Here is a 12,122-nt window from a genome sequence, read left to right as displayed (position 1 = left end):
AAAGGGTTCTTCACAGCTATGCCATAGAAAAACCATTTCTTTCTTATCTTTTTTAAGATAAACATTACTTTAAAGGGACGCTCCACTTTTTTTTGAAAATATGCTCATTTTCCAGCTCCCCTAGATTTAAACACATGATTTTTACCGTTTTGGAATCCATTCAGCCGATCTCCGTGTCTGGCGGTACCACTTTTAGCATAGCTTAGCATAATCCATTGAATCTGATTAGACCATTAGCATCGCGCTCAAAAATGATTAAAGAGTTTTAATATTTTTCCTATTTAAAACGTAACTCTTCTGTAGTTACATCGTGTATAATGATATTACGCAGCGCCCGAAAATAGTCCCCTTGGTAACTTTCAATAGCAGGGGACTATTTTCGGGCATTGCGTAAAATCATTGCGCCTCCTGCAGCCATGGTAGGGCAGCAAAGTCCTTGATTATAACGGCAGAATGAGAGTATAGTTCCTAGCCATATCGGCATAGAAAATCGCAACAGTTAATTTTCCGTCAATCTTAGTACACTATGTAACTACAGAAGAGTCGAGTTTTAAATAACTCTTTGGTTATTTTTTAGCGCGATGCTAATGGTCTAATCAGATCCAATGGATTATGCTAAGCTTTGCTAAAAGTGGTACCGCCATACCCGGAAATTGGCTGAATGGATTCCAAACGGTGAAAATCAAATGTTTAACTCTAGGGAAGCAGGAAAATGAGCATATTTTTTAAAAAGTGGACTGTCCCTTTAAAGGGATACCCCAGCCAAATATCAAAATTACTCAACCTCAAGCAATCCAAGATACATATGTCCATCATTAAGCAAGCACATTTGAGATCAGGGAACAACTTCTTGACAAAAAAGTGCATTCATCTCTCACAGAGGTAATCCACACAGCTCCAAAGGGTTAATAAAGATCTTTAACAGGTAATCGATGCTATTGTGTAAGAAATATATATTTTAAACTTTATTAACTGTAATAACTTGCTTCCGGTAAGGACGTCATCTTGGATTCTCGCACGAGTTTTAGCATAGTGACACTCGCCAATCGCAACTCCAAGATGGCATCGTTACCAGAAGCTAGTTTATAAAGTTTAAAGTATGGATATTTTTCTTAAAACAATCGCATCGATTACCGGTAGAAAACCTTTATTAACCCCTTTGGAGCTGTGTGGATTATTTCTGTGAAGAATGGATGCACTTTCTTGGGCAAGGACATTTACTTAAATAACTCTAAATGTGTTAATCTGAAAGGAGATGGACACATGTATAATGGAGCAGGGGTGGGGAACCCTGGTCCTGGAGGGCCACTGTCCTGCAGAGTTTAGTTCCAAACCTAATTAAACACACCTGAAAATCTAATTCAAGTCTTCAGGATTACTTTGAAATTAAATTCAGGTGTGTTTGATGAGGGTTGGAACTAAACTCTGCAGGACAGTGGCCCTCCAGGACCCAGGGTTCCCCACTCCTGGGCTAGAGTATTGCTTTAAAGGTTCTTTATGGAACCATTTAGCCCAAAGTACTTTCTCTGTGGCATCATGAAGCACCTTTATTTTAATTTATGAGTGTTCTTTTACGAGTGTCCGTGTAAAAATGTATTCATTCATCATTAAATAATGCTCAGGTCAATCCGAATGTACTTTGACATCCTGAAAATTAGGTGATCTAAATATGTCTTCACTTCTGTTTTCCAGCAGTATCGCGTCATCCACGCCGCAGACGGGTCCAGGTTGGTACGGCTCGATCAAGAGGAACAGCAGCCTGACGGGGATCCCTCACCTGCTGAATGGACCCCAAACCTCAACCGCCCCCCTCCTCTTCGCTTACGGCAACATTCAGACCAATCAACACCACAATTACTATTCCACCCCCCAAAATTACTACTCGCCCACCCAGACACACTACGCCACCCCTCAGAATTAACGCTGAGGAGATGGCTCTAAGACCACAGGACACCTTTGAGCAGCGCTTGTGGTTGTCTTCCCCTTTATTCAATTGACCCGCCCTCTACGAGGCATTGGCCCAGCAAGCGCAGCGATCTAAAACTTCGGCACATGGACACTCCTGCGAGTTTGGATGTGGTTTTTGCACTTATTGTGGGCCTGTATTTCATATTTGGAGGAATAGGATAACAGGTGTTGAACGCTTTGTACATACTGTACGCACTCTTTGTGAAAGAGCCTCAAGGTTTTTGAAGACCAAGTGACAGAACGTCCTAGAATTCGTAATTTTCTGTATCTGGTGTCGTGGTACTGGGACCCAATATGTGCACTACACATGAAATTCATGTGATTCTCTCTTTAATGTTTTTTTTTTTTTTGACATGTAATTACTTTGCCAAAGAGCCACGTTTAAATCCAGGCTATTCCCTCCATGTTACAGTAAATATCCTCAGCAGATTTCCTAAATGTGGAGAACGTGAGAGGTGAGAAATGCATTGTGATTTTGTCCTGGACTGACGCCTATGGTGTATTTGAATGTATAGGGCACGAATAGAAGACTAATTCTACTTACACTGTCTAACGTTGAGGTACTTTCAGTGAAGATCATTTCAAACCGACTACCCGCGTATATTTAGTGATATGCATATCCAGTTCACTGTATCAAACATATCATTCTCTCGAAAGGTGCCATCATTTAATTTTCTCAGAGAAAACGTGTTGCACAAAATCGATGTTTGTATCGTGATTTATAAGCTTTACATCATCATTCCTTTACGATTGTATTTCATCTGGCTTCCCCGAAAATGAATTGTTTAGTTTTTTAGCAGAAGAAAAATATTTTTGGGCTAATTTTATCATTTCATTTGCTTAAAAACAATCATTTGGCTAAAGCAATCATTAGATGGGTCCATTTCACTTTCAATGTTTTAGAGAGCTTATATTACATACAATGTATAAGTTGTTAATGGCTATGGAATACAGCTATGGCCAAAAACTGGCTAATCTTTGATTTAAGGGTAGGTTTGGCGGTAGGATTAGGATGAAAACAGCACTCATCTGTCAAATTTTTGCCCGTAGCTGTATCCATCCCAGACTTACACATCTGCTCTAAAATTGGATGTTTTTATGTTTCTGTATTATTTTAACTGTAATCATGCTGGGTTTTGTTTATCTGGTATGAAAAAGTGGTGAATGATTTTATTGAATATTTTAAGTCCGCCTCGAAACACTTTATTCCCTAACTTGTTTTCCAGCTGTTGTGTAGCATGTGTGTAAAGATATTCAGGTAGGACTGAACAGTTGTGAGAGATCAATGCTGATTTATAGTTGAAGGGATTGCGGTCCATTCGACATGATTCAGCGCCATTTCTTGGCATAAACGAGAGGTTGTGTATGAGTTTTAAGTTATAAATGCGAGTCTGGTTTGAAAAAAATGTTACTGTGAAATTTAATGATTCTTGTGTCTTGCGAAAGAGCAAGTAAAGCCTTTTATTATGATTTTTAAAAAATGTTTTGTTCGTGGCCCATGAATGTAACTTGTTTACCCGTGGTCATAAACTATTAAAGATGTACACAAGTGCTACCATTAAAAAATGTTTTATTGCACTGTTTAAAAAAGGTATTTGTCTCATTGTCTTGGTTGTTTTTTATGTTAAACTCACTGTAATACATATAATTTTTAAGTATAATCAATTTGGATATACAAGTAAATTCAACTTTCAACCTTTTAAATCTTGACTAGTGATAAGTTCTTGTATCAGCGCCATGTTGCATTCATGCCAGTTTAATGAGCCCTTGTTGCCATGAGCAGTGACTCCAGTGAATCGCGTGAGTCCAAGATGGCGTTGTTACCGGAAGCTAGTTGTTATAGTTTATAAAATTTGAAATATGGATATTTTTCTTACACAATCACCTTGATTACCCACAGAAGACCTTTATTAACCCCTTGGAGATGCATGGATTACTTCTGTGAAGGGGGGTTTAGTCAGAAGTTGTTCCCAGTTTTCTCCCATTATTGGAAAGGGGTAATTTTGATATTTTGCTGGAGTATCCCTTTAAAGGAAAACACCAAAATTTTTCAATATTTTACTTTGTTCTTATATCAATTTAGACAAATTAATACATACCTATCTTTTATCAATGCGTGCACATAATCTTTGTACAGGGCCTCTTGAATGTATTAGCATTTAGCATAGCCCCATTCATTCCTTATGATCCAAACAAACGTTTTATTTTGTGTTACCATACTTACTCGTGTAACTACTCATGTAACAGACTTAAAATAGGGAAAACATGGAAATGTTTGGTGGCTTCTAAATTCATCCCTGTTTGGATCCTAAGGAATGAATGGGGCTAGGCTAAATGCTAACACATTCACGACACGCTGTACAAAGATTAAGTGCATGCATTGAAAAAAGATAGGTATGTATTAATTAATCTATGTTGAGGTAAGAACATAGTAAAATATGAAAAAAAGGTGGTGTTTTCCTTTAAGTTGAAATTACTTGTGAATCCAAGTTGATAACACTTAAAAAATAGAAGCAAACTAATTTACAGCGTAACTGACTACAGTTGTGTTGTTGAGTAGTGTATGTTGCAGCTATATCAATAAAAAATACAATTACAAGTAAAAAAAAAAAAGTTTGCAACAAAAGTACACCTTAAATATAACCAAGCTTACAGAAAAAAATTAAACACCAAAAATTTTGTTTACATTGTTAAAAAATTACGATTTATAGCACATTTTTAAACTCTAAAACCGAAAACATTCCTGTATCTTGTGTTTTTGTTTTAAAATTCCAGCGTGCATTTCTCTGGAGAACCCAACTCTAATTGTGTTTCTGTTTCTTGGCTGAACTTCTGGCCACAATTGAATTTGTAGTGGTTAAGTCAAATTGAATCCTTGGAAACAGAATAAATTAGGGCAGAGTTCCTTGTGAATCAGAGGTCTACTGTCCAGAGAAAATATCCCAATGTCAAAGTTTGATTTCGCTCTGCATTATAATCCTTTGGAAGAGCTTTGCTTTAGTAGCTCATAAGGTCATGGGTTTGAATCCAAGAAACACACTGATATAAACGTCTACTTTGTAATGCACTGTTAGTCACAAGCATCAGCCAAATGCAAAAATATAAATTATGAGCTGATGAATTCAGGTTTAAATTAAAACATTTAGGGGCGGTTTCTGAGATGGAGCTTATCCTAGTAGCAGGCTAAAATGCTCATTTGAGTTGTACTAACAACTTTACATATATCAGTGCCATATTGTTTTATCTCAAAATGCACATCAGTAATGTTTTATTGTAAAAAAGTGTTGGAATAAACAAAACCCTGTCTGGGAAACTGACCCTTAAACTTTTAAATGCTACACCCTGAATCTTAAGACTAAAGAGTAAGCCGATAACAATCCTAAGGTTATGAACTCCATACTCAGAAATCACATATTGTACCGATGAAATGTGTACCTTCAGTCACTTTAAATAAAAATCTGACAAATAGATGTGATACAGAGATGCAACACACAGACTAAAACACAAGAGCATAAAAAAGTCAGGAATGTTTATGAAAATCAATTATGATGCACATAATAATGCACATAGTTCAGTAAATATACTGTAAAAAATATTTTGCTTCTTTAAAGTACAATCAAATTGGCTAATACAACTTATTATTAATATTTTCAAATATTACATTTTTTTTTAAAGAGATAGTTCACCCAAAAATAAAAATTCTCTCATAATTGTTAAAAACCTGACAGAATTTACATTTTTGGGTGAACTATCCCTTTAAATTATATAATCTTTTCTCAATAAGTTAAGCATTTTCAATTTTTTACTTAGTTTTCAACTCAACTCTTATGTTTTTAATAAGTTGAAACGAAAGCCAATATGATTGCACTTTAAATTTTGTACTTTAATAGATGTACTTGAATATTTCAGTCATATCTCAATGAAGAAATAACTTAAAAAATCTGCAAAATATACAAACATTGTGATAAATTGTGATGTCAAAATTTGATACAAATGTGATGAATGTAAACCATTTTGAACTATATAATTATGAATAAGAAAGCTTTTTGAGTTCCTGTAAACTTTCACTTTGGGATGCCAAATACAATACCTTCCTATGCAAGTAATACATTTAACAAACATATATTTTCATGTGTAATAGTGCAGAATAATTCCACATAACAGTGTTGAGACTAAAGTGCTCTGTTCCTTCAGGATACAACAAATCTAGGAGTTCATCTATAAAACCCGTTTCTAAGGGCAAACATTTATCGATCCTGAAGGCGACAACTGTGTCATGATTAATAAGTGTGCTTGATTTCTTTCCGTCACTGTTTCAGCTTTGACAACAACGATCGAAAATTCTCCAATTCTCTGACACTTGTGGAGATTCTGAAACAACAACAACAACAAAAAACAATGTTACCAAAAGCCATTCGAACACGTAATGATCTCTGAAAAGCTATTTTCTGAATGATGTACCTTCCGAAAGCATTAAACAGAGAGACGATCTCCTGCCGACTGAGCTGAAAAGAGGGACTGGTGTTGCTTGTGCTGGGCATGGTTTCTATTTGCCTTTCTGAGAAGAGGATTTTCAGAGCTGTTCCCAGGCCTTGTGTCTACAATAGACGTTCATAGTCGTTCACATATCAATGCAACTGGTTGTTACATTCAAACACTCTTTTTACAAGCAAGTTAAATTGTTATATTACCTGCAATTTGCCCCAAAGTCTGCATTTAAAACATTCGACACAGTCCATGATCCGTGAGATGTTCTTAAAGGTGAGCTTAAAGTCCTCCTAATGCCAGGACAAAGAAGCAACTTTATTAACATATGCATTTATGTGACAGGGTTAATGCATGTTTCAAGAGACACTCACTTTTAGTTTCATAGCTTCCTCTGTATTTCCCGCAAATAGTGTGGTTTCATCGAAATGCAGTGGAAACGTTCTATAAATAAAGAATAAGATATAAAATATTCAACTTAAACATTAAAATCACCCTGTGTGTAATGTAATTATGATACAAGGATTATCCGTTTGAATTTACATGGTCATAGTATTAAAGATAAAAAGGTTATATTTTTACATAATGCAATTTATATTGTATACGATGACAGGCTGGGTCACATTTGTACCTTGGTGGTTTTATACTTTTCATGCAATTCTCTTACTTTGCCACTTGGAGGAGCTCTAAAAGCATTTTCTTGTTTTCTGCATCCTGCACTGGCTGACCGGTGTAGAAATGGAAGGAGGGATGCTCGAAAAAAGGGAGGACTTTTGCCAGAGCACGCAGTTCAATGAGGTACAGAAAGTAGAGGTTACGTAGTCTCTTTGGCCCCTCCCCTTTTGTCAGCTCCTCGTCAAACCTCACCTGGAACTCGGAGACATTGTGACCCCACTGCATCTCGAACCAGTTCTCTATGCAATCGAAATCAAAACATTTCAGACACAAAGGTCACAAAGTGATTTCAAGTGTCTACTTTTAGTCAAAGGTTCTAGAGAAAATCTAGTGGCATTTCTATCAATAATAGAATCTTGAATTTAGGGGGACATTTCAAAATCCTTTTTTTAACATGTAATATCTTAGGTGTCACCAGAGTACATATGTGAAGTTCTAGCTCAAAATACCATATAGGAAACTTTTTAAGGGGCGGTATTATCCCCTTCTGACATCACAAGGGGAGCCAAATTTCAATTATCTATTTTTTTAAACGTTTGCAGATAATGGTTTACCAAATCTAAGTTACTGGGTTGTTCTTTTTCACATTTTCTAGGTTGATGGAAGCACTGGGGACCCAATTATAGCACTTAAAGGCGGGGTGCATGATTTAATTAAAAAAAAAACACTTTGAAAAAAAAAGAGTCGGGCCGAGTACCAAAACACACTTGTAGCCAATCAGCAGTAAGGGGCATGTCTACTAACTGACATCGTTGCCTGGGTTGCGTATGTGTGAGGCGGGTCTATCAAAAGAAGGTCCAGATTCTATTGAGGTAGGGGCGTGTTTGTTTAGGTGATTTCAAATGTCAGCATTGGCTTTCAGAGATCATGCACCCCACCTTTAAACATGGAAAAAGTTAGATTTTCATGATATGTCATCTTTAAAGATCCACTGTGTAGATTTTTAGTGGCATCTAGTGGTGGGAATGTGAATTGCAACCAAAGGCTCAGTCCACAGCTCACCTCTCCTTTCAAAACGCATAGAGAAGCTACAGTGGGCTCCACAGGACAAATACATTGTCGTTTAAAACAACATAGGCCCTGTCACAAATGGCGCACTTCATGTGGACTTTCGGTCTTGTGGCCTTAAATTGCACATGCTCACTTAGTCTATGAGTCCGTAGGGTGTCCCATCTGTCATTTTTATGCTTTGAAGTGTGCTCATCAGCGCCCCCTTTGCCCCTTTGATGCACTGCAGATGGCTTTGCACACTTTACCAACCCAGAAATCCTTGCGAAAGAGCAATCAGAGCAATCAGACGATGGAAGGGAGGAGTTCACACTGACGGGCAACTTCTCGTCCTATTTCCGGCGTGACGCTCGAGTCTGTCCAAAATACGACTCTGGTGCACCCACGTGGACTCGCATTAAGGGTCCCTATAGTCTGCACTCTATGATGTCATCAAAGTGTGGACTCTGAGGAGGACCACAAGTCCGTAGTGTGCCATTTGGGACAGGGCCATAATGACAAACATGCTCTATAGAATAGTTTGTCTGTTTAAGGCTTCTGTACAAACATAACAGCGACTTCCATGTAAGGGGACCTGCAGTGTATGTATGTACTGTAAATAGAAACGGCTCATTCTAAGGTAATAAATACTGTGTTATGTAACATTATGTAAGGTCTTTATACACCACTAATAATAAAGTTATGTATATTTTATTGGATGTCTGTCAAGAGATCCTTCTAGAAGTTACACAATGCAAAATGTTTAGTTTGTTTCTATCTGATAAAAGAACTTAATGAAAATAAGGGATTCACCATCTAGAAGGTATCTGGCACTCAGGTGTACGTTTATACTGGAATGAAGTCCTGAAATCAGCCTGAAGAAAGCTCGCTTTTCGACACATAAACCTAGAGAAATCAACAACGAATAATGATTACAAAATAAAAACTTGATTTAGTGAAAAAAACTTACTTTTTGTGCAGAAACTTACCTTCCAACCAACGGTGGAATCCCTGACCTTACAGTAAATAAGAAGTATGCTTGTCAGTTTCTAGCTGAAGAAATAACAAAACCTTGTATTGGAGAAATGTAATATTACCATCAATGTCTCCTAAAGGAAAAGAGGGAAGAGAGAGATCAGATTGCGAAAAAGACAAAAAAATGCCAAGAATACATATAAATAATAGATGCTTACCGCTGTTAGACATCAAAGGATTCAGTGGACGTTTAACTGAATACGGTCTGTAAGTTTAAGAAAACACAATGGTGATTTTTACAGGACTTGTGAGCAAAGGTTAATGTTATGGTAGCTGTTATCGTGACGTTTTACTTGAAACAATTCTCCTCGTATATGCTGTTCCATATCCTCCATGCCTCTGGTCCTTTATAACCTGTGAAGCGCTCAGGGTTCAACAGGAGATCGACATACTGTGACTCAGGGGAGTCTTCATCTAAAAAATAAATATATAAATAAATCAATGTTTGCTGCCTTTTACATACAAATGATATGGTATGGTATGTATTTGCTATTTATCAGACACAACAGATTAAAAGCAAGTTACCAACTTACCATCCAACATGCAGAAACGGTCAGACTCATCATCATGTTTCTTCCATTCACTTAGCGCCTGACGCGTCTCATCACTACACATTCAAACACGGAGTAAGAACTCACATAATTTTGCAACATGATAAAACTAAGAGTATTCTGGGTGTATGGACAGTAAAAAAAACTTTTTTTGAAAATATGCTCATTTTCCAGCTCCTGTTTTATTGAATATATTTGGCGTAAGTTGTTGTTTTTTGCGTAAACTGTCCTTTTAAGTTGTACAGTAACCCAGTGTCTCCCAACCTTTTTTCTGCCACGGCACAGTTTTGATAAGTAAAAAAAAATCATACAGCACACCACTTTCATAATAAGCATTAACAGAACTGCACAAACCTGTATTGCAATGCTTAAAGGTGACATAGAATGATTGAACGGGGTCTTTATCCTTGTTCTGTGATGTGACATGTAGACAAAAAATTAGTTTGGGTCTGTAATGCCTTAGAAGCTTCCTAAAAACCTCTCTCAGATAGCTCTATTACGGTGGGGGATTTTAAACAAGTGTTATTGCAAATAACTTGCAATCTCATTACTGATTGGCTGACTTTGCTGCCACTCAAAAAATGTAGCCAATTATTTTAAAGTGGAGGGGCAGTGAGATGCCCGTGATGTCATAAGCATCAGTTTTTCAGATCGGGCCATTTTCTGGCTGACATTTCTAAAAGAGGAATTTCTATGAGACTGAGATGTTTAGCATGTCTGCACTTTTTGTATGTTCGTGAATGCGGGTAAACTACCATTATTTAACAAAGACAAAGTAAAAAATTTTTTTCATTCTCTGTCCCCTTTAAATGATTTGTTAAACGGGAGTATTATACTGTATTAAATTTAGTACTCGCATTTAATGTGAAACTTGATCTTGTTTTGATGAACACAAAGGTGATATCCTGGCTGAAATTGTGACACACATCTGTGACCAACTCAGAAACCTGGTAGTTAGCTTCGAGCGGTTTCTCAAACACTGTGGCAGTGTTATTTTCCACGGCACACCAAACAAGCGGTCACGACACACTAGTGTGCCCCGGCACAGTGGTTGGGAAACACTGCAGTAACCAATAACAAACAGCATGTAAGAAACATATGTAATACCTTAGGGAAGCATTGACAGCTCCGAGTTTCTCTGCCATCTCACACCGTTCTACATCCTGATCGGCTTCTGCCGAATACTATAATGAAACAGGAAATATTCAGCACTAACATGTTTGAAAATACACTACATCACTTTCTTATTTACACTAAAGTGAACACACTTACCTTATAACTGCTGGATTTAATGCTCTCGGGTACTTCATCCTAAACAGAAAGAGACACGGTTCATCTTTTGTTCCAAAGTCTTTAATATAATATAAAGTGATACAATAAAAACAGCTTACAGGTGTGCATGGTTTCACAGCACAGTATTTAAGTCCACACTGACTGTGATCGGTCCAGAATGGACACGGGTTGTTTAGATTCACCTGGTGATTATATTACCAAATGTTAGACACTGAAAAATCACAGGAAGAGGGCAAAACAACAACAAAAAACACACACACAAAATATTTTTGTTAATGTTGTTATAATGTCCGTGAAAACAACCTTGTAAAACCTGAAATAATCAGATGAAAGCAGTTTTTGCAGTTTGGGAAAGATCTCTCTATTGTTGAAACTGTCAATGGTCTCAACATCACATGCGCAGTCATCCAGGGTTCCAGTAACCTGCAACAAACATTATATTTCTCTATTACACATAGGAAAGTGGTATTGAGATTGTATCACATTGTATTATTATATTTTGATACACCATAGCACACAATGATTGCCCTATTCAGTAACGTGGTATCTATATGGTACTTTAAAGAATACAAAAGTTGTTTTTTAAAGAATGCTATGCTACTACCACGCATATCCAACAAACCACGACATACGACGTTCCCGTTTTTGAGAAATAAATGATGTGTTATATCGTGCCTGTTGTTGTGGATGATAAACTCTCACCTTACAGAAACACCTGTTCTCAGCTGACCCTCCTGTTGTCACGTGGATGCTAGCCAGCGCAAACGCCAACAACGTAAAGAATTTCATTATTAATTCTGTAAGAAAATGTTGATCTGTTAGTCCACTGTTGTCTTCAAAAACTCGTTGTGAGGATGTGGTCTATCGCGTTTTGTGTAATATCTACTTCCAGTGATTCACTGGAAGTTGTATATAGCGTCACTGGAGGTCTGTTTCACTGCATGCTGCGCAACCGATCTGATTGCGACATCAAAGTACCGCGAGAGCACTTCAGCTGGCTCGCTCTCGCGATACTGTGATGTAGCATGCCGAAGCCTCTGCGCAGCACCGCATGAGGTCGATCACACGTCACCTCTCAGATCACTTCCGATTCAATCAAACGCTACGTGAACTACGTGACTATGCGAT

General features: G+C 37.4%; 2 protein-coding genes across 3 annotated transcripts in view; one reads left to right on the top strand and one right to left on the bottom strand.

Moving 5' to 3' along the window:
* The window catches only part of gpr137c (G protein-coupled receptor 137c), a 30,443-nt gene extending 26,909 nt beyond the window's left edge, over positions 1-3,534 (top strand). Inside the window, exon 7 of one of the 2 annotated variants that reach the window (XM_065253112.2) lies at positions 1,696-3,534. In XM_065253112.2, the coding sequence (XP_065109184.1) occupies positions 1,696-1,921 (226 nt within the window). In that variant the 3' untranslated portion in view covers positions 1,922-3,534. Of the gene's footprint in view, positions 1-1,692 lie in introns of both variants that reach the window. The other variant, XM_065253109.2, reaches the window with a different exon arrangement.
* ero1a (endoplasmic reticulum oxidoreductase 1 alpha) lies at positions 3,522-12,071 on the bottom strand. Its single transcript, XM_065244714.2, has 16 exons — positions 11,697-12,071; positions 11,298-11,417; positions 11,093-11,176; positions 10,974-11,012; positions 10,809-10,885; positions 9,684-9,757; positions 9,444-9,564; positions 9,309-9,355; positions 9,213-9,224; positions 9,105-9,131; positions 8,929-9,021; positions 7,121-7,367; positions 6,828-6,897; positions 6,660-6,746; positions 6,430-6,566; positions 3,522-6,339 (listed from the first exon to the last, which is right to left on the bottom strand). The coding sequence occupies exons 1-16, from the start codon at positions 11,781-11,783 to the stop codon at positions 6,276-6,278; spliced, it is 1,386 nt and encodes a 461-aa protein (XP_065100786.1). The 5' UTR covers positions 11,784-12,071; the 3' UTR covers positions 3,522-6,275.
* Positions 12,072-12,122: the final 51 nt, after the last annotated feature.

Source organism: Paramisgurnus dabryanus, chromosome 17, assembly GCF_030506205.2.
Source record: "Paramisgurnus dabryanus chromosome 17, PD_genome_1.1, whole genome shotgun sequence".
Taxonomy (NCBI): Eukaryota; Metazoa; Chordata; class Actinopteri; order Cypriniformes; family Cobitidae; genus Paramisgurnus; species Paramisgurnus dabryanus.
Note: the sequence above shows the minus strand (reverse complement) of the source record. Positions and strands in the feature narration are given on the sequence as shown.

Coding starts and splice junctions, on each gene's coding strand:
- ero1a (XM_065244714.2), bottom strand. CDS start 11,783: ATGAAATTCTTTACGTTGTTGGCGTTTGCGCTGGCTAGCATCCACGTG. Junction 10,886..10,973: donor TTAAATCCAGCAGTTATAAG/GTAAGTGTGTTC, acceptor GTTTCATTATAG/TATTCGGCAGAAGCCGATCA. Junction 9,758..10,808: donor GCTGTCAATGCTTCCCTAAG/GTATTACATATG, acceptor TTGAATGTGTAG/TGATGAGACGCGTCAGGCGC.